The sequence below is a fragment of the Triturus cristatus genome, chromosome 7, assembly GCF_964204655.1.
Source record: "Triturus cristatus chromosome 7, aTriCri1.1, whole genome shotgun sequence".
Taxonomy (NCBI): domain Eukaryota; kingdom Metazoa; phylum Chordata; class Amphibia; order Caudata; family Salamandridae; genus Triturus; species Triturus cristatus.
In genome coordinates, this window is record NC_140590.1 from 1,480,803,784 (window position 1) to 1,480,825,627 (window position 21,844).

The 21,844-nt window shown below is 45.7% G+C and overlaps 1 protein-coding gene across 1 annotated transcript in view; it reads right to left on the reverse strand.

Moving 5' to 3' along the window:
- Nucleotides 1–1,508: 1,508 nt before the first annotated feature.
- Nucleotides 1,509–21,844, reverse strand: part of LOC146812218 (protein-glutamine gamma-glutamyltransferase 6-like) — a 150,333-nt gene continuing 129,997 nt past the window's right edge. The window contains exons 12-13 of the mRNA XM_085619247.1: nt 18,956–19,089; nt 1,509–2,849 (exon numbers count right to left, since the gene is read on the reverse strand). Coding sequence (XP_085475373.1) covers nt 2,699–2,849; nt 18,956–19,089 — 285 coding nt within the window. The 3' untranslated portion in view covers nt 1,509–2,698. The remainder of the gene's footprint in view (nt 2,850–18,955; nt 19,090–21,844) is intronic.

Consider the following 21,844-nt stretch of genomic DNA (forward strand, 5'->3'; position numbering starts at 1 on the left):
GACTCATAAGTAGGTGCGCGTGGTCAGGCGTCGTGATGAAATTCTAAAGAGACAGCAAATTCGGAAACGGTCCGACCAGTGAAGTAAATGACTCTTCTTTAGGTTTTTGTTTAAAATAAAAAAATAAAAAATAAAATTCAGATGATCAGGGCTCTTTAGTAATAAATATTACTCACAGTGCACAGCAGTTGTACAGTTTCCCATCGATGTTAGGTGGAAATCTTCACCCAAAAAAACATTTCTTGAAAATCCTTGGGTCCATGGGGAATTTGGTGGTCCACAAGTACCTGTCCCCAGCAGGTTGTCGCCGCCAATGTTAAGGTAGATATATCACACGTGCAGCAAGTCCATTTCCAGATGTTTATTCAGTAATGACAAATAGGACCACCAGTCCAATAGCAGCTCAGTCTCCAACTGACCCCACAGTCCCCAGCATTCCACCAGCCCCAGAATAGCAGATTGTTATGTCACTGGTGACCACTACAATGTAATGATTGCTCAGTGACTGAGCCAAAGGGCGAGGAATGCATGGCCCAGGCACTGGTCAGAAGGACCATGAGTACAAACCACAAGTACACAACCATCTTTGGTCTTCTATCTCGGCTTCTTGAGGTGCTAGGACTTTTAGGTTTGTTTTGGCCTTCATATTATCTTCCCTATTTTTCTGTTTATAAATAAGGATTCACTCCTTGCAAAATTAAATTCTTAATGGTTTATACTATATTTAGACTAACCGGAAGCTACTGAAGGGTGTAAAACATACAAAGGGTGTCTTAACTAGTAATAAACCACAATAATTATTGTGGATATAAGCCAATAATAGCCAATTTGCCCAGGACTTTAAGAAAAGGTTTGACATACTCATTCTATGCATCAAATATTTCTATGAGGTTGGGATCTCTACAACCTAGGCTACTCAATTCTTGTTGAAGAATTACATTTTTTTTTTACATTATACTGCATAGAAATGCTGCCTTCCACTACTAAGAATGATAAAACATCACGTTCACTTTGTGCTGAACAAAGCTTTTTGTTAATTTTAAACAGCAGCATCTCCCATGCCCCTTTTTAAGTCAGACCTAATGTTGGGGTCTTCTCCTCAAAATTCAGCCTTAACGCCTCTGATTAGAGATTTCTAGAGCGGGTGTGGTCTAGCTACTCCATCTTTTTATGAGTACTTTACTGCAAGATTCCATCCTCTTTGCGCCAGAATCAAGGACATTCGTCAGCCAATATTTATTCCTAATCATCGCTTATCAGGAGCAAATATTTTGTTGGCTAGATGTGTAGAGAACCCTTTCAAACTCCATACTGATGACAGATGCTTTTTGCTCCAAAGAGCCTCCATTTATCCATTTTTTTCCAACTGGTTCATGCTTGAGGTCTTTTGTTTGTAATCCTAGGCAGTGGATTTATTTGATAATCATTCAGGTAGCTGGATTAGAGGTTCCAAGAAAAGTACACAATAGGTTCTTCACATTGTAGGAAATATTCAATGCAGCCACATGGACAATTCAGTATATCTTTATTTTGAACTACAGTATAGGGTGCCTTGGGGCAAGACTCTTCAATCTAGCTGCCCAAGGAGCTCTGTATTTTCAGCCCTCATTAAACCCGCGTTTCAGCATTTGATGGCTGTCATGGAGATATGTGAATTTGATACTGTAAAAGAGTCTCACTATTGACCTATCCTCATTCAGGTTAAGAATATGGGATTTATTACGTGACACCCAACATGTTATCCCACTGGACGGGCTCCACTCTATGTGATACTTGATGGTTAGGTGTTCCTGGACAAGGAATTCCCAGGTCTGAAAATCCCAGATCTCCTCCTGATTGCAGTCCAGCTACGCCTCGGCCCTTGCAGGACCCGGCAGAAATTGACATACTGTGCTGTGCCTGTTCTTCACACACAATGAAAGCATTTATTAACCCAATGAGGTTAAGAAAGGGACAGAAGAGGAGCCTGGCATGAGCAGTATATGGCCTTTGCATCGCAGAATGCAGCATATATTGTTTCTGCCAAAATTCCGAATGCACCTATCAATTTATGTTAACAGTACAAAATATAGAATTAAACTGTGATGCTGGTACATATTACAACAGGTGTGTAATGAATGTAAATAATCTGTGTATCTATTTGGCAGTTGTAAATCATATGATGAAATCAACAAGGTATAAAGTGATATAGGCAATCCATAAATCAGTGATGCAATCCTGTCACAGCACAGCTAAAAAAATGTTAAGTACACAAAAGCCGGAAGCATTTCAACCTTCTTACTCAGCCCCTGTATCTTGATATGTTCGTAATCGTTTGCAGCACTGCTGCCACTGTGCACTTCGCTGCTTCTACATCTTTTTTTCCTCCAGACTAAATAGTCTGCACCTATCCATATTACTGTACATAGGCAGAAGAACATTGCATTTCTTAGTTTATTTGCCAGTTATGAACGAAAACATAAGATTATATTATTTAATAAGGATGGTTGTACTTCATTAAAAGTCCACAGCCACAATTTATTTCTGATGGTTGATTTGTTTTAGATATGATGAGAATATATTTAATCAATAGATAGAATATTCATCAATATTCAAAACCAAAGCTTCATTTCTCCTTGAGAGAATTTCCTGAACTGTGACCGATTATTACACTATGAATGTGTCTTGGAATTCATGCTTGAGCTTCAGCTTGAAGCAGTTATGAAGTCACTGCCACACTGATGGTCTGGAACCCCTTCATGTTCAAAAACTTGTTACACTTGATGTAGATCTGAAGCTGTCTGTCACCCTTCTTGTATGGGATGAAGTCAAGGTGGATACCCATTGTCTGTTTGGGCTTCAAGGTCAGTCTGAAAAAAAGAAGAAAGAAACCTCAAGTTTATAACAGGTGCCCCGTCTTGGAACCCATGAGACAAGGTCCTGACTGAGTGCTGCTGGAACAACCAGGTGGGGTATTGAGGCCAAGTTCAAACACAATGTTCTGCTAAGTAAGGTATAAGGGAAGAGGAGACCATTTATATTTATGTGTTATTCTTTCACAAGGCTTCCATGCCATTATGTTTAAATTATACATATACACATATTCACAAAGCCCAGCTCCGGTGTTTTTTATTACAATTTCTAGCCCGAGGTTATAACAGAACCAGGGACCTGTCGCAAATGGCCCAATTAGCTGAATTGAGCCATTTGCGATTGGAAAAATGCTTTTTCAGATGTACAAAATGCGATTCGGTAGCTTGTTACCAAATCACAATTTGCATTTGCTATTCGGTATTTGAAAGGGGCGTGTCCTTTCCAAATACTGAATCGGTATGGTATGTATTACAGTTTTGCGACCAAATTTCGGTCACCAAATAGTAATACTTTACCTCCATTTTAAATGTGGTGGTAATCCATGCACAAATAGGGACCCCTTCCCATTTGAGAATATTTAAAAAATATTTTTAAGAGCAGGGACTGGTCCCATGGCCCACCCGCCTCTTAAAAAATGGAACTCAAATGTCCAACTAACTATAACTCCCCTGAAACCAATGGTTTTTTCAGTGAATTTCTAAGGTTTTTTAAACGCTAATTTCTAACTATAACGTGCCTGAAACCTATTGTTTTTTCAGTGAATTTCAAAGGTTTTTTAAATGCTAATTTCTAACTATAACATGCCTGAAACCTATGGTTTTTTCAGTGAATTTTAAAGGTTTTTTAAATGCTAATTTCTAACTATAACGTGCCTGAAACCAATGGTTTTCTAAGTGAATTTCTAATGTTTTTTAAATGCTAGTTTCTAACTATGCCTACAGAAGAAGAAAAAAAGCACAGAAAGAAGCAAAAGAAATGCAAAAAGAAGCAACAGAACTCCACAAAGACAAAGAAAAGTGCAGGAAGAAGCAAGAAATGTGAAGAACGAACCAACATAGGAGCAGAAAGAGGCCTTGTTGCAAAATCAATCTGTGCCCACAACTTTTTCAGATGGTAAAAAACCATTGAAATTCCCCCGTTATAGTTAGTTCAGATAACTATAACTCGCCCGACCGCCACTCTATCACAAGGATGATGTCATCAGTTATATCATGAGTGATGCCACTGACCATGTCATGAGTGATGTAATATGTGACGTCATGAGCAGTGGACTGCGGGCGCGCGAGTTATAGTTATCTGAACTAACCATAACGGGGGAATTTCAATGGTTTTTTACGAGTGAAATGTCCAGCTAACTATAACATGTGTGAAACCTATGGTTTTTTAAGTGAATTTGCAAGGTTTTTTAAATTCTAATTCCTTACTATAACGTGTGTGAAACCTATGGTTTTTTAAGTGAATATATATATATCAATTATCCGATTATTTTTCCTCAAAATAATCACGCAGCACACCAAGGGATTCTTCAAAATGGGTCTCCTTTATTGCGACGAGACACCTGTCTATGCGTTTCGATAGCTTGACGCTACCTTGCTCACGATATATATATACACCTTGCTGAATTTAAAAGCAATCACAGACATGGTGGTCTGCCACGATCCCTGTGATGCCAGCAAATCCTAGTGGGTAGCAAGATTCGACCTACCACGTTAATTATGCATGAGGTAGGTAACCCACTAGAATTGCTAATAAAACTCAAAAGAGTTCAAAATTATTTTTTGCTGTTAGAAAACAGGGCTTATTGCAGATGTCCACTCCATTATTGCTCCCATTTGTTTTCTGACTCTGAGCCTGCAAACGAGGCTTCGATGCCAGTGCTCTCTCCGTAAAAGTGACATCTGTAATTGGCATCCCCAATTGACAGAAACTATGCACCCCTTATACGTTGTCCCTGGTAAGTGGTACTGTGGTACCCGGGGCATGGGTTGTTAAGGTGTACTCAGGGTCTGCAGCACTGATTGTGCCACCTTTTGTGACCAAGGTAAACAGATGACAGTAAGGATGACAATGTCGACTGCAGTAATAGTGTTCACTGTTCTATTTCGACTCACCATGTATGGCAGGATCACAACACTGCTCTTAAATATATGTCAGTCACTCCTAGAGAAGGTCTCTTGTATACAAGAGGCAGATTGCAGTATATTCAGAGTGTAGACATGTAAGTGCAAGCTTGTATTTCTCTATAGTGACTTTACCAGTACACTATAAGTGATAAGTGGTCCATAGGATAACATGGGGCTTGCACCCAAGTATACCTGGGTTGCTAGCTCCATTATAGTACCACATAACCATGTCAAGTTTGGTGTCACATAACATGCCTTCTTTCTCCTGACACAAATCTGACGCCAAGGGAAAGCTGACATGCACCCAGTTGGCTACCAAGTGGTTACTCACCTGGTTACCCCAGCTGACAAGCTTTGGCAAACCAGGGTTTTCCCACCTCCGCTGCCACCAAGACAGGTTTATGACTTCCTGCCAGACGGTGTGTGTTCTCCCAGGAGTCAGAACAAAGGCTTGGGAAGGAAGGAGATCGCATCTCTCCCCCTCCCAAATAGACTAGTAAAGTGACACATCAGAGCGGTGAGCTTCAAAGGCTGCACTGCCTCTGTTATGCATATGGACTATCCCCCTGAGGAGGACACGGCCCTCCCTTTGCCCCAGGCATGCTTGGGCCCTGGCAAGGTGGGAAAGTAGATATGCAGGGGGTGTACTCCTCCAGGAAGGCTGGCCACACTTCCAGATGTGCACACCTAAAGTTGATTTCTGCCATCTTTAGGAGGGCAGAAATTGTGAGACCTGGGAAGTTAAGCACCTACACCACCGGAGATGTTCACCTCATTGGCAGACCTGTAAAGGTCTGGCTGCCCATTGGCTACTAGCTCTCACACCCCTAACTTCCCTAACTCCCCTAAATACAGGATTTAAGGGACCCCCTGACACTGGAACCTCAGGACCGAACCATCTGCTTCTAAGGAGGACCAAGAGGAGACCCATGTCTACAACAACAGGACTTTGCCCACCAGCAGCACGAAGCAAAAGAGGGATAGTGTGTCCCTAAGGCAACAGACTTGGAGCTGAGTTGGAGCTTGGAGCTGACCCTTATTATCTGCCAAAACTCGACACTCCCACAGACTTCCCTTGTTAAAAATGGGGGTCTCTAATTGGCAGAGGTATGTAATTCTGTCTAAGTAGAGACCCTTGTTTCTTGTCAGGATAAAGGAGTTATACACTTCAGATAACCCCTGCTCATCCCCCTGGCAGCTTGGCACAAGCGTACAGGGTTGCCCAAAGGCAATGTGTAAAGTATTTGCACTCAAAACACACAGTAACACAGTGAAAGCATCACAAATTAACACAACACCAGTTTAGAAAAATAAGGTATCTTTATCTGAACCAATCAAGACAAAAACAAGAAAATTCCAACATGCATGCACCAATATATGACCTTAAAACAGTTACTTGGATAAATAGCACTTGTAGAAACAAATAGCTCCACCTGGGCTATTGCGACATAGTGACAGGCAGAAATCCAAGTAGGCTGTTTCCCTGGTTGCCACAGGAGAGGCAAGGAATCGTGCCTGATTGGGAGGCGACATGTTGAGTCCAGGACAGGTGAATAAGGAGCGTCTGCAATGAGGCATCGGTTCAGGTGAGGCAACGCGAAGTCAAAGAGTTTGTGAAGTCACCCTTTTCCGGTATTGGCTCCGTGATAACGGGATGCATGCACTGGAGGCTGGAGGTGACGGCATCAGTGCAAGAACTGGCATCTGGAAGGCTGAAAACTGCAGGTGTTAAAGGGCATCGAAGGTCAGCAGAGCTGTGGTGCAGGCAGGGCATTGCAGTGTGAACTTCATGAGAGGTGCCCCTGGCCTCGGCACAGGTTATGGCATCACGGTGGTGTCGCTGGCGGCATTGGAGTTGTTTTCTTGCTTTCTTGAAGTTTCTTCAAGCTCCCAACAGCAGAAACAACCTCCCGAGGCCCAGAACTGGAACTGGCGCCTCAGGGCAGTCGAGTTCAGGGGGCTAGTGGGGATCCCTTTGTGTCCCTTAGACTTCAGAATAGGAAGCCAGCACACACAAGCCCTTGGAGATTCTTCTTTAAGCAGGTTCACAGCAAAGATCCTGTCTTTGTCCTCCTCCTTGGCAGAATCAGTAAACGCAGGCCAACCCAGCAAAGCACAGAGCAAAGGGGCAGTACTCCTCCTTAAAGCTCTTCAGCTCTTCTCATTGGCAAAAGGTTCCTCTTGAGTGCAGAAGTGACATCATTTTACGGGGTTTAAGGTCCAATACGTATACCCCATTTTCTCTTAGTTCTCTTTGTGGCCTTAGTCTCTGAGCCCAGTCCAAACCAGTTCTGTCCTCTCTGGTGCAGCATGACCACAGGATGGGGAGACAACATAGTGAAAAGGAGACACAGCCTATTCAGGTGCTAGTGAAACTCCTCCGACCACTCTAAATTAGTCACGCAGGAGAGGCAGGACACACCTTAAACCCCGTTGTGGCTGTCTACAGTAAATGCATCTCCCCAGCACCTGTCACTCCAAAACCAGACAGTCAATACACAAGACAGAAGAGGCCTACAGAAGGGTCAAACAAGAACATCCCTACTTTCTAAAAGTGCCATTTTCAAATGCACAATTTTAAAAACACCTTTCTAAAAAGATGTGTTATTAAATTCTAAGTTTAGAGAACCTAAACTCCATTTCTCCATCTTGTCCCAATGGAAAGGCATACTTGTAAGATGGTACAAAGCACCTTCCATGTTAGCCTATAGGACAGATAGCCTTTCAATAGTAAAAACAAAATAGGCTGTATTTCACTATCAGTATATGTTACACACACCAGCACATGCCCTACCTGTCACATACACTGCACCCTGCCCATGGGGGTACCTTAGGCCTACCTGGGGGGGTGCTTAAATGTATAAAAAGGGAAGATTAGGGCCTGGCAAGAGGGGGCACTTGCTTGATCAACAGGACAGTTTAAAACTGCACACAGACACTGCCGGGGCAGGTATGAAATACCTTTACAGGGCTGCTCATGTGGGTGGCACAATCAGTGCTGCAGGCCCACTAGTAGCATTTGATTTACAGGCCCTGGGCACAAATAGTGCACTTTACTAGGGATTTACTAGCAAATCAAATATGCAAATCATGGATAGCCGATCTTGATAACAATTTACACAGGGAGCACCTGCATTTTGACACTGATGAGCAGTGGCAAAGTGCCCAAAGCATCTAAGCCAGCAAAAATTAAATCCAGCATACTGTCCAAAATACAGGAGGTAGAGGCAAAAAGTCTGGCGAAACCATGCCAAAGATGCCAAGGCAAGTCTAACAACCATGGGGGCGCTAGAGAGCCAGGAGCAAGATGGCTGCACCTTAGTGGGGCTCTGCTGGTCGAGATTATCATCCGTCTACTATCCGTTAAATCTGGTGCCTTCCATGGCAGGAAGTGACCTACGATTACTTCTGAAGCACAGAGGAATGCTCTGCGGTCAGTAAACTGAAGATCTGCCGCCTCTACCAGCTTTTACCCCAACAAGGCTTGCTTATCTCAAGATGGCAGCTCCGGGGCCAGCGGGGTGCTAACCTCCTTTCCCTGACACTGTGACTGCTTCCGGGGTGACCCGCCTGGCGACACTGCCCTTCCTACCAGCTAATTGACCCTCGGCGAGCTGTGGGATGGCTCTGCGTTTTACCTTACCGGCCTCGCGGCGTGCTGGGTGACCGCCATTCTCTGACCCTGGCCGCTGCGGTGTGAAGCTTGCCGTGTGGTCCCTACCTGCTGCAGCGGCCGTGGCACTGTGTCCCGCGCTGGTGGTCTGTGGGCGGTGGCACACCCCAGCGAGCTGCGTCTTTGCAGGGGATCAGATTGCCTCTTTACGAGGGCTGTGGCTCTTGGCTGCCCTTCACTGGCGGCGCCCGCTCCACTGCCTCGGCATCGGCTGCTGACACGCCCCGTGGCTGTGGCGCGGCCTCCCTGGAGGTGGTGGCAGTGAGTCTGCCTTCACGCTTTCATTTGTGCATCTCTTCGGCTGCGATGATAACAGGGGGCCCGGATTGACAGCGTAACTGGATGAGTGCTGTCTCTACGCTCTGACTGTGTTATTGATGCGATTTTCGGTGCTGACTGCATTTGTCATCCTCCCTCTGCTCCACATGTGGTGATCCTCACGCAGCGCCCGCTGATGTCCTCAAAGCACTGCTGATACGATTTTTGTACTGTGAGAGCGGGACTCTATACTGTGTTTTTGGTGGCGGTGTGCAGTACTCGATTCCTCACTCGAGCAGATTATCAACATTACCTCACAACAGCAGCAATACCCACTAATATTATCTCTCTGTTACTAACGCATTGATATTAAACACGTGGCTCCATTGAAATTAAACACGTGGCTGATCCTTGTGCTTCAAGTCCTGTGAACGCGCTGACGCAGGAGCGGGCATATAGTGCTAGACCAAAGCTACATGCACTGTTATTGACGCGCCTTGGGGTGGATCCGTCCTTTGCGCCCTGTTCTTCATGGTACACCCCCACTTTCTGCCCAGGAGGATCAATAGCGTCACATCACGGGGAGGACGGAAAAATAGCAGAGTAGATTGAACTTCGAGCCCAAGACGCTCTCTAAATCTCAGCCATCAAACGCCTCGGATACCGATACTGATCCTGAGGCTGGTGCGACTACAAAGCTGGAGCGCATGATGCTGACTATGCAACAAAGCTTGCAAACCATTGACGAAAAATTGATCATCTCAACTTGCGTATGGATACCATGACATCGACAATTAACAAACATGGCTCACAAATCACGGAGGCGGAGCAGCGCATTTCGACCACGGAGGATCGTATGGAGGTAGTCAGTGCCTCGTGTGCCAGCATGGAGAAACTGCTGGAGGTAATCCGAGCAAAGAATGAGGACATCGAAGCCGCTCTCGCAGAAACAACCTCCGTATAATTGGAATCTCAGAGACCACCAACACTGGACCCATGGAGACGTACGTCGAAACCCTGCTCACAACCCTGCTGGGAGCAGAGCACTTCTCAAAGGTGCTCATAGTTGAAAGAGCTCATCCATCGCTAGTTGCTTGGCCGATCCCTGGTGCCCCGCCTCGTCCCATCATTGTCAGACTTTTGAACTATCCAGACTGGGACATGGTGCTCTGCCTGGCTCGGGAAAGGGGAAAATTGGAATACCAAGGGATGAAAGTGGAACTCTTTCCTGACTTCACCGTTGCTGTGCAACAAGCTTGCTGAGAATTTCAAGCAGTCAAAAAGAAATTGCAAGCTCTCCACATTCAATATGCCATGCTTTACCCTGCCCGGCTGCGGATTCAACATGATGGGAAGGCACGTATTTTCACGACACCGAAGGAAGCGCTTCAATATGTCCGGCAAATTGAACGACAGGAGATGCTGCGTGAGAGAGGTGTGGGCTCCGATTCTGAGGGATGAGCACGTGAGACTTTACTGATCATTGTATTTGGTTGCGCCATCGGTCCTGCTTGATTGGACTATTGCCCATAATATATTTGGTACATCCCTGGTTGGAGAGTAGCTCCTGCAGTTTGATGAACACTTTCAGGACTTTCTAGTTTGCTAAGAATAGTTTGCAGGGTAACTATAAGCTGTCACCGTTTCTAGCTAAGGGGGGTTCTTCATGATAGATCTTGCCTTAAAAAGGGTTCTTTGCTATATAACTCTGTAAGTGCGGCAGGTGCTATCTTATCTTGACTGGCATCATATTCACATTGCCCTGCTGCAGGAGACACATCTTACCAAGCGGGCGGTCTCGCACATAGCCGCTAGATGGGTGGGGGTACGGTTGGCTGCCTCATATTTCTCATATGCCCGGGGAGTTATGATTCTTGTGCGAAAAGGTGTCCTATTCTTACCGACACATGTAGAGGAAGATGAGGAGGGGCGATACGTCATAGTGCAGGGAACGCTTTATATTACACGGCTGACTGTTGTGAACCTGTATGGCCCTAACGTGGACGACCCCGCATTTTTTGATAAATTGTGGTGTAAGCTCTGCAAATTGCCTTCCTCAGATCTTGTTTGTGGGGTGATTTTAATGTGATTTTAGATCCTGTAATGGATCGGGTGACTGCAGCAGACCCCCTCCCCGGAGAGCTGCTATATCAGTGCGTGATGGGATGTGGTCGTTGGGCCTCACAGATATCTGGAGATTGCAGCACCCAAACACTAAAGAAGGCACGTGTCACTCATATGCACAACAGTCCTGGTCCCGCATAGATTAGTGGCTAGGCACGCAGGAAATCTGTACATGGACTACACAGATAAAACACTTACCCCGAACACTGTCAGATCACTCTCCAGTGGTTCTTAACATGACTCTGCCATCTCACATCCCCCCTCCCTTAAAGTGGCGACTGCAATCGTCCTCACTGCTGGACCAGGTCTTTCTAGAATGGGTTAGCCAAGCCATATCTGATTATTTTTCATTTAATACGGGGTCTGTCCAAACTATGGACGCCCTGTGGTAGGCCTTCAAGGTGACCATTCGGTGGACATGTATAGGTCTTCAAGCCGGGGTGCTGCGATCTCTACGTCGCACCATGGCAACGCTTGAGCGTGAATTGCATGCCTTGGAGCGACAATATGGTGAGCGGGTGGATCCCACTTCACTAGCGCTCATCAAGGGGAAAATTACAGAATACTATGCAGTGGCTGATCAAGAGATTAACCATCTCTCGCGACGATGCAAACGCGTTATTATGGTGAAGGGGGCAGACCGGGTAGAACATTGGCTAGTCGCATACTGGAACCGCATACTGGGGCATACACGGTGCAGGCGATCACTGCAGATGATGGCACACACTACGACACACCAACTATTCTGCACACATTTACGAAGTATTACGCCGAGATGTATGCTCAACGGCCCACGGCAGATAAGATCACGCTCGAGCAATATCTGGAAGATGTCGCTTTAGTGTGGCTGGCACGGAGACAAGAGTTTTTCATGCATCCGCTCATGTTAGATGAAATATGAGATGCTATTCTTGCTCTGCCCAATGGGAAAGCTGCGGGCACCGATGGGTTGCCGGCTGAATTTTACAAAGTATATATCAACCGGTTAGACCCATGTCTCCTTCAATTAAATGAGGAGGCATACGAAACCTGGGGGCATAATATCAAGCCAGGCGATAAAATTATCGTGGCTTTAGCAGCAGAAAACTGCAGCTAAAACGGCGATAATGGGCTTGATAATATGCTCTATGGAATTCCAATTGAAGCCCATGTTAAATGTGAAGGACGTCTAACATGGGCTTCAATTGGAATTCCATAGAGCCTATTATCAAGCCCATTATCACCGTTTTAGCGGCAGTTTTCTGCCGCTAAAGCGGAGATAATTTTATCACCTGTCTTGATAATATGCCCCCAAGTGTTTACCACCTACCCTGCGCGAGGCACTAATGGTCACACTATTAAAACCTGAGAAACCGCCAGACAGGTGCGACTCATATCACCCCCTGTCTCTAATCAATACGGACGTCAAAGTGTTGGCGAAGGTATTGGCAACCAGGCTGCAGCTACTCCTTCCCGTTATGGAGCTCCCTGACCAATCGGGATTTGTCCCAACCCGATCTACATCACACAATTTGCGTACGATTTTAGCAGCAATGCATGTTCTAGAGCCCACAATCCCGTCCGTAGCAGTGCTGCTCGACGCTGCGAAAGCGTTTGATTTGATATCTTGGTCATATATGATTGCAATTTTGCATCGCATGGGAGTCCCATTTGCTTTTACTAATTGGATAAAATTGTTATATACCATTCCGGAGGCACGGGTTAGGGTTAATGGGCAACTGTCGTAGAAAATCCCTATACGGCGGGTCACTCGGCACGGTTGTCCATTGTCGCCTGTTATTTGCTCTTGTACTCGAGCCCTTGGCTTGCATCTTGAGGCAGCACCAAGCTCAAATGGCCTTGCACTTTTTCCAACGTCCACTTGCTGTTTTCATGTATGCTGATGACATGGTGCTGTATGTTCGCGAACCGGCACGGTATCTTGCACAAATTATATGGGAGTATGTCCGGTTTGAGCGTTTTTCAGGACTGGGAATCAACTGGTCTAAATCAATTTTGTTGCCTCTCACGGATATACCATACGTCCATACTGTGCCAATGCTCTAATTTGGATATCTGAATGTTGTTCTTTATTTTAAAAAAATGCATAAATAAAAAAAATAAAAAAAGTCTAACACCCATAGATTGGTGAGACTTGTCCCCTGCAAAGTGCAGATAAAATGAGGCTCTGCATCTGAAGACTCGCTGGCCATCAGGCCCTCTGAAGGATTACCCAAACTCAATGGTGAAGTGCATTCAGGGAGTTGTATTCTAGTTTTCACTGAAGTTACAAGCCGCTACTGCACTCTCCTAGACAGCAAGACATTGAAGTTCCTTTTCCTTACCTTTACTGCTACCAAGACTTGATGGTTACCAGTGAGGTAACTAACCCCCTAAACTCGACTCTACGTCAAGAGGGCACTACATATCACTGGCAATTGATGTCAGCCATGACCCCGCTCTTCTGTATTTGCATGCCCATTTTGTCGTTACTATGGTAAAAGCAGCTTGGGCACAACTCCCGCTTAAAGACAACTGACAGCCAGGACAACCACTGCACCTGGACTCCACGGGACAGGTAAAATTAAATTGACTGTTTGTCCCGATTGTCACTAGCAGATTTCCCCATTGACCGCTATATTAAATGTCTGCACCTTTAAATATTTCTTTTCTAATGTTTTGAAAATCTATAACTGGTTATTTGTATTCTATTTAGTTCGTCTCAGTGTCTAAATTCACATAAAAATATACTCTATTTTCATACATTGGTGTTGAATTTTTCTCGAGTATTGTCAATTGCTTATAAACCCTTATGGTTCTATAAAATACTTAAATCATGTTCATCCAGTAATGCCAGACTGCTGTTTGCTACGTTACCAGGACTGCGCTAAGGATTATTGCTGTGAATCAAAGGATCATATTTGAAGCATTGTGATAATATTGCCACATAATATTCAATTTTCCTACAATTGCAATTTGAAGGAAATTGGAACTCGGAAATCGCTATTCCTAATCTTTGTACATCTGACCCCAGATTACACGACACAGGTTGAGTAAATTATTTCCACAAAATCAAAGGGCTTTATGTCATGGCCAGGATTAGAACTTGGTTCCCCAGTTCCAATGTCTGTTGTTCTAGCCTTTAGGCCACATCATTTTCCCTATGTAACACCGCTAAGAGCCTACCATCTAATGAACATGAAATAGCTACATTGGAGTCATGTTTTTGCATAGCCATCACCCATCCAAAGAGGCTGAACGTGTATTCCTGTTCAGCAGGGCTGAGTTTATATATAGTCTTTCCCAGTTGTTATGCTTACCGTATTTGAATTTATCTCTCTATTTCCAAATATTTCATTATGAATAGCAATTCCACACCAAGTAAAACTCATGATCACATGCAGTGGTATCTCCTGCGGAGACACCATTCTGCACAACTCCGTATAATGACCAGTGGAGAGCTGACTGTCTATGTTCATTCTTTGGTTCTCTCAGATGAAAATGTACTAATCCCATTGTGGGTCATACTCTATTCAGTGGAAACCATACATAAATGGTGACTGACCACAGTCAGTTACTGTGAAGCTCCAGTCTAGGCAGACTGAGAAACCCTCCAACAAGATGTGTTCTCCACAGACATTAGTCTAACAAGTCTTCATAGGGTTTGCACTACCTGTAAATGGTAGCTGTTGGACTTGGCCCTTTTTGCAGGGTCATCCCTGAACGTTTTGCTTTCCTCCTAGCCTTTTTTCTGACATGGTGTTGGTGGTTTTAGGACTCTGGGCACTTTAGCACTGCTGTCCAGTGTAATGTGTGTTCTCAGTGGAAAAACATGGTAAGATTGGTCTACACCTGTTTGGCATATTTAATTTACCTGTCAGTCCCTTGTAAAGTGGTATCTCATATACCCAGAGCTGGCAAATTAAATGCTACTGGTGGGCTTGCAGCGCTGGTTGCACCACCCACCAAAGTAGCCTTGCAAACCTATCTCAGGCCTCTGCCATTGCAGGACCTGTGCACTCAGTGTTACTGCCGCTGTGTCGTGGCACCTAAAGTGTGTGCCATGTCAGTGACCCCCCTTTTACTACATGTCAGTTACCCCTAAGGTAGGCCCTAGCTATCCCCATGGGCAGGGTGTATTGTAGGTAAAAGTTAGGACATGTACCTTAAGTGTGTGATATGTCCTGGTAATGACAAACCACCATTTTGGTTTTTCACTGCTGTGAAGCTGCCCTCCATTAGGAATGCATTGGAGATTCGCTGATAAGTGTTTCAGTGGTAATTCCTGATATGAGAGGAGCAGTGGTGAAGTTTGGTATATTTGGAATGGTAATAATAAAGGCTGTGCAATGGTGTGCGCAGATTTATTATAACTATTTTAGAAATGCCACTTTTAGAAGTGGGCATTTCTGTGTGGCTCCAGGAGGGGCAGGGTGAGTCAGCGCTAGGCTGAATAGGGTATCTGCATTTGGAGTAGTGGGTGGAGTAGTCCCCTGACCTTGAATAGGTCTGTGCCTGCCTATGTGAACGCTGGCTCCGCCCCCCTGTGGTGTGTCTGATGACTAGCCCCCACCTGACAAAGGACTGGTTCCCCCCAAGCCCTGTGCCAGGGCATACAAAGAAAAATGTTGGTATAAATAATGGGGCTGTGATCCCATGAAAATGTTGTGCTTTACCTTGTACTGGGGGACGTGCTGCTGCTGAGCCCCGGGAGGAACCACCACGAGGGACTGCCACCCTACTGGAGGGCCCTGTGTGCTGGCCTGCCTGGGTCCAGCTGTGCCCCCTGACCTTTAAGGACTCCCAGCGCCTTGTGAGAACTGCATCTGTATTTTCTGGCTTCAGGACAAGAGGAGCATTTTTGCTTTAACTGGTGCAGCACTGGGCTGGGTCGAATTTGGGAGGGAATCCCAACGTGGGGATTTCCCCGCATCGTGGGGGCTTCTGCAGCAGAGCAGGAGCCCACCCTGTACTCCTGCTGCTATTGGAGGCGGGAGCCCACCCCGCACTTCGGTGCACTTTTGCGGGAGCCCACCCCGCAATTTAGATTTTCCAGGCAGGAGCCCACCCCGCACTTCAGGTGCACATTTGCGGGAGCCCACCCCACACTCGAGATATTCCAGGCGGGAGCCCACCCAGCATTTACGTGCTCTTTTGCGGGAGCCCACCCTGCAGTAATGCTGGTTTAAAAAGAGGGTGCCACCCCGCATTGCACTGCAGAGAAGGAGCCGCCACTCTGGGAGTGACCCGGAAGCCAGGTGGCCATGCCTGGTTGTTTGGACGGGGCAAAGCTAAAGCAGCCGCCAATTGCAGCGTGGCTGGAGCGGAAGAGGCAGCACAGCCGACCGGAAGTCAGCGCAGGCCCGAGCAAGGCTCGCATGAGCCGGTGGGAGCCCCGTGGATGTGGTGAAGAGTTGTGGTGGCGGAGAGAGCCCGGCAGGCAGCCTGGGATGGTCGGAGCCTCACGGGCTCCAGGTCAAAGTCCCGAGCCGTAGGAGAGGGCCCAGTTGACGTCAGGAGGATCCCTGGAGACTGGAGTAGTCCCCGAGCCGCCCCGGTGAGTGGGGCTTCCCTTTTGTTACTTCTTTGGTGCCATTCTTCCTGCTGATCTCAGCTGCACCGCAAGAGAGCTGGCATCTGCAAAGTTTGGGCCATTTAGTATTTAGGAGTCCTGGAGTGGGGCTTCGAGGGCACAGTAGTGCCTGGGCTCATTTTCACAGTTGCCCCGCTGGACAGTGGGCAGCTGCAACGTGGGGGCCATATCATTGTTGAGTCCCAGTGGGGACCCAGGAGGCACAGTGGTGCCAGTCCTTCTTTGTGCCAATCCCAGCTGCCCTGCGAGAGCGCAGGCAGCTGCAACGTTTGGGGGCCATTTCTTGTGTTAAGGAAGGGGTGAGTTGCACCCCATGCCCCAGCACATTTGCGCACTTTGGTTTCGCTGCCGAGGCAGTCAGGGGGCCATTTGGAAGGCCCCACTAGAAGCCCTGATGTTTTTGGACATAGGGAATTTGAGCCCCAGTGAAAGGCCAGTTGGCCTGGGGTCAGCTCTGTGGTTAGGCATGATAGGTTTATTCCTAATGTAATGATGCAAAATGTGATGCCTACCGAGAATGCATAGTGGGTTTATGCTTATGAGGTTTTATGCCTACAGTGATGCTGATCTAATGTGATTTATGTGATGCCTAATGAGATTGCATAATGTGTTTATGTTAATGAGGTTTGGGGCCTAATCTGTTTTATGCCTAATGTGATACTGCTGAGGTTATTATTGTACCAGTAGTTACTGGTTGTGTTTTATATTTACTACCTGCATTCTAATGGTTCTGACCGTGGCCGATTGGCCTGGTCCTGTATATAATCCCCTGTGAATATTGCCTAGTGCCAGTTGGCACAGTGTATATGTGTGGTTATGATCTAATGTGTTTATGATAATACAAAGCCTATTTTTGTTACAACCTTGTGGAGTTTCTTTTGTGGTGTGCCTAGTGTGTTGCTGCTGTGTGTGTGTGTTGCGCAAACACTTTACACATTGCCTCTGGGATAAGCCTGACTGCTCGTGCCAAGCTACCAAGGAGGTGAACAGGGGTTATCTTCAGTGTGTAACTACCTTGCCCTGACTAGAGTGGTGATTTCTGCCTGGCTTAGGCGCAAGCCCTAGCCAACCAGAAATTCAATTTCTAACAGTAGCCATAATGAAACTTGCAGAAACAAAAGTATACAAGGTATAACAACTGGGTATAAGTTCAGTTTTCTACTGTTTTAGATTTGTATTGAGATAGCCTTTTGCAAACCCCTTGTTCAGCCTTCAGCGCACATCTGCTGATATAATCAGCCCACCTCCAGGGGCGTAACACAGGGCCCCGCAGCCTCAGCGGTTCGGGGGGGCCCACAAGCTCAAGGGGGCTCCCTCAGCACAGCCCTTTGGTGGGAGAACTCCTGATTGAGTCCGGAGGGGGCCCCTCCATGTACCTTACAGGGAACCCCCCTCAAGTTTCGTTATGCCACTGCCCACCTCCGGGCTGTTACAGAAGATAGGGATCAGTACCAGACTGGGAACTCCTAGCAGCCCTGGCAATTTTCTCAGACCAGCCACTGGTGAAGCACTGCCTGGCCCTCGGAGGCTGGAACTGCGGGCTTGCTGCTTTTGTTACTGGGGGCAAAACTGGCTCCCACTAACAAAAACTGGCTACTACTGCTGCAAAACCGCCCCCCTTTCCAGCCTAACGTGGCAATGCCCGGTACGGCTAGTTTGGCCCTGACAGTGATGATAGACCTCAAAAGCTAATGTACGTCTGTAGTGTAGTTTTACATTTAGGGTTGGAGCAAGATTAATGCCCATGCAGGGTGGAATATTGATTTATATATACTTCTTGTGTTTTTTAAGGGATGCAGAACAGTTGGGAATACCACACACGAAAAATCAATTTTTCTCTAAATATACTTTTGCACATTGACTCTTTTCATTGAATCGTGAAATATTATTTCATAATTAATTGTTCATCCATGCAAATTCTAAAGAGAAAAGACTCATGGTATAATATAAGTCTAGAATACAAAACGAATGGCAGACTCATCTAATCGACAAACCAGGATCTAGGGAAGGAAAAAACTATGACCAGAACAAAACAAGGAGAAAGTAGAAAGCAAGGCCTGAAGAAGAGCAAGACATAAACAAAGGGTTGCGGGCGTGTAGGAAACGGTGAAAAAGACAGAAGCTCTTGGGAATACAGTAACAATAAAGTGCAAGCTGTGCGAAAATCTTAGAGGAGAATGACAGATGAAAATAAGGATTTCGAGAAATAGTGCAAAGAAGCAAAGCACAGAATTAATTGGAGGCCAATAAATCAGAGGAAATACGATATACTGAAGGAGGTGTAGAACTTTATGAGTATTAGACTCAACTAGTGAAAAAATGTGTGGCAAAAAGCCAAGCACGAAAACTTACAATTTTATGACTTCTTGTGCAAGCAGGCCACTGCCCTCTGCATGCATCTCACAGTCCTTGAGCTCCTCGGAGAGAGGGTTTGAAAATGACAGGTCCGCCCGAGCTTTCTCATTCACCACAACCTGGCCAACAACCTGAGCAGAGAGCAAAGAATGAGTCACAATGTGTGTGGGTAACACCCCTCCTATCACAGGCCCTTGTATTCATTAGATCACCTCTTCCCACTGAGGTATTGTGGGTGTCTAAAGTTGGTCTGACGACATCAGAAATTCCATCTGTCAACAGTGCACGTTATCAGTCAGGCTTCACAAATGGGTATTTATAAAGGATGTAACACCAATTTAAAGAAAGTTATGTTAAAAATATTTGTAAAGCGCATGTACACCATACGGTTTCTTGGCGTTAGTTATAGGCAATATCCTGCAGCTCATTGAATCATCCATAAGCTTGGGAGATCAACCAAGTTTTTTAGAAGCCTCCTGAATTGAAGGTAACACAATGAGGATCTGATGTCTGAATGAAGTGAGTTCCAAAATCGAGGGGGCATAACAGCATATGTAGATCCTCCTAGTCCCTTCCTTTTAAAGGTGGGATGACCAGGTGGTTGAGATGGGATGACCTCAGGTTCTGGGCAGGGTTATGTCTCTGGATGAGGGTAGAGACAAATTCTGAGCAAGGGCCATATAGGGATTTAAAGATGAGGCATCCAATCTTAAAAGCATTGCGTTGTGTTAATGGTAGCCAGAGCAGCTTCCTCATTAGAGGGGTGATGTGGCACCACTTGGCTGCTGGTAGATAAGCCTAGCTGCCTGGTTTTGTACCATTGTGCATGTGATCATGGTAATGGTTTAGAATTAAAACTGTTTGGAAGTGCAGCTGTGTTTTATGATCCAACAGTGATTTGAAATTAAGAACTATATAAAGAGATTCACTTCATGTAAATCTAGTGAAGGAGTCCCAAAATTACCTTCCATTAACTACTCAGGATGAATCCTGCTGGAATTCATCCTAGGAACTCTAATGCTCAACTCTGAATCCAGAAGACACTAACCCACCGCAATGCTCTGTCTCCTACAAATACATACCCACAAACCTGCAGTGTATAATAGAGGCATGCATCAACTAAACGACACAGGACCCTAGAGATTCAAAGTCAGCACACTGCACTGGACCCTAGAGCTTGGAAGTCACCACACTACACTGGACCCTTGAAATTCAAAGACAGTATACTGCCCTCAGCCCGAGAGATTTAAAGTCAGCACGCTGCTCTGGGCCCTAGAGATTCGAAGTCAGCACACAGCACTGGACCGAAGAGCTACAAAGTCAGCACACTGCACTGAGCTCTAGAGATTTTAAGTCAGCACACTGCACTGAGCCCTAGAGATTTGAAGTCAGCATACTGCATTGGGCCCCAGAGCTTCGAAGTCAGCACACTGCACTGAGCCTTACAGCTTCGAAGTCAGCACAATGCACTGAACCCCGGAGGTTCGAAGTCACCACACTACACTGAACCCTAGAGATTCGAAGTCAGCACACTGCACTGGACCCAAGAGATTTGAAATGAGCACACTGCACTGGGCCCCAGAGATTCAAAGTAGGCACAATGCACTGGGCCCTAGAGATTCGAAGTCAGCACACTACACTGGACCCAACAGCTTCAAAGTCAGCACACTGCACTGGGCCCTGGAGATTTGATGTCAGCACACTGCACTGGGCCCTAGAGCTTCGAAGTCAGCACACTGCACTGAACCTTGGAGCTTCGAAGCTAGCCCACTGTATTGTGTGTAGATTTAGATTCCGTATATAGGTTTCCCGATTTATGCCCTTATATAGGTACAATTCATATTGCCCTTATTTAGGCATAGAAAATCCAGCCCTTATTTAGGCATTGTCCATGCTAACCAAATACAGGCATGGTCTACTACATCCGTCAATCCACGTCACAACGAGTTCTTGGAAAACCAGACTCTTAAGACTTTAGGAATTTCCCTTGCTTGGATATTGATTTCTCCAAGAACTCATTTATTATGCATGAACATCTATTCCTTAGGGGTTCAGTCATGACGTTCCGATGCCTGACTTTTACGTCAATACAGGCATTCCTAAACACCTTCAAGGTATAAATATACCTGCACTTGCCCTGGCAAATCATGGTTCCAGTACGGTCCAGTTCGACTGCCTACTTGCGGTTTTCCACGGCAAGTTCAGAAGGAGATCGAGTTCAAGCCTGATGCACTGACCAGACGCTGTCATCCTCCCCCCAGAGAATTCAGCTCCAGTGTTTCTGACTCCCCGTGCGGGGTGTTAGATATCGAGTCCCGGAAAGAGATTCCAACCTCGCACATTCTAAGGTATGGAGCAGACTAGAACTTAGAGAAACGTTTGGCAACTCTTGGCAAAACTAAACTATAGCTAGCTATACTTTAGAAAACAGCACCTACTTCTAACCTCATACTACACTTAGGTTAGGTACACTGGGTTAGAACAATTTAGAAGCATCAGATGAGTATTCACATTTTAGACTGTTTTATTTATGTATGTATTTTAATTAATATATGTCATGGCTACAAACCATGCTATTGCAGTATTATTTTATCCTACTGCTAACTCTGTACGTATTGTACTTCGCAGCCTGTCTCACGATTGTAGCAGTTCATATCTCTTGCACGAAAAATAAGACTGTTCAATAAACCCTTTTTATTGAAACGCCCATCTATGCAACTTTGTAGAAACGAAGCATGCACGATTGACTGAGTGAAACTGTTATCTATCAGTCCTTTGTCAAAACTATAGTGTATATTATTCCAATGCGCAGACCCTATCAGGGATATAGGAACTACACTACATGGCGCCCAACGGTATGGTAAGGTACTAATTTAACGCTAGATA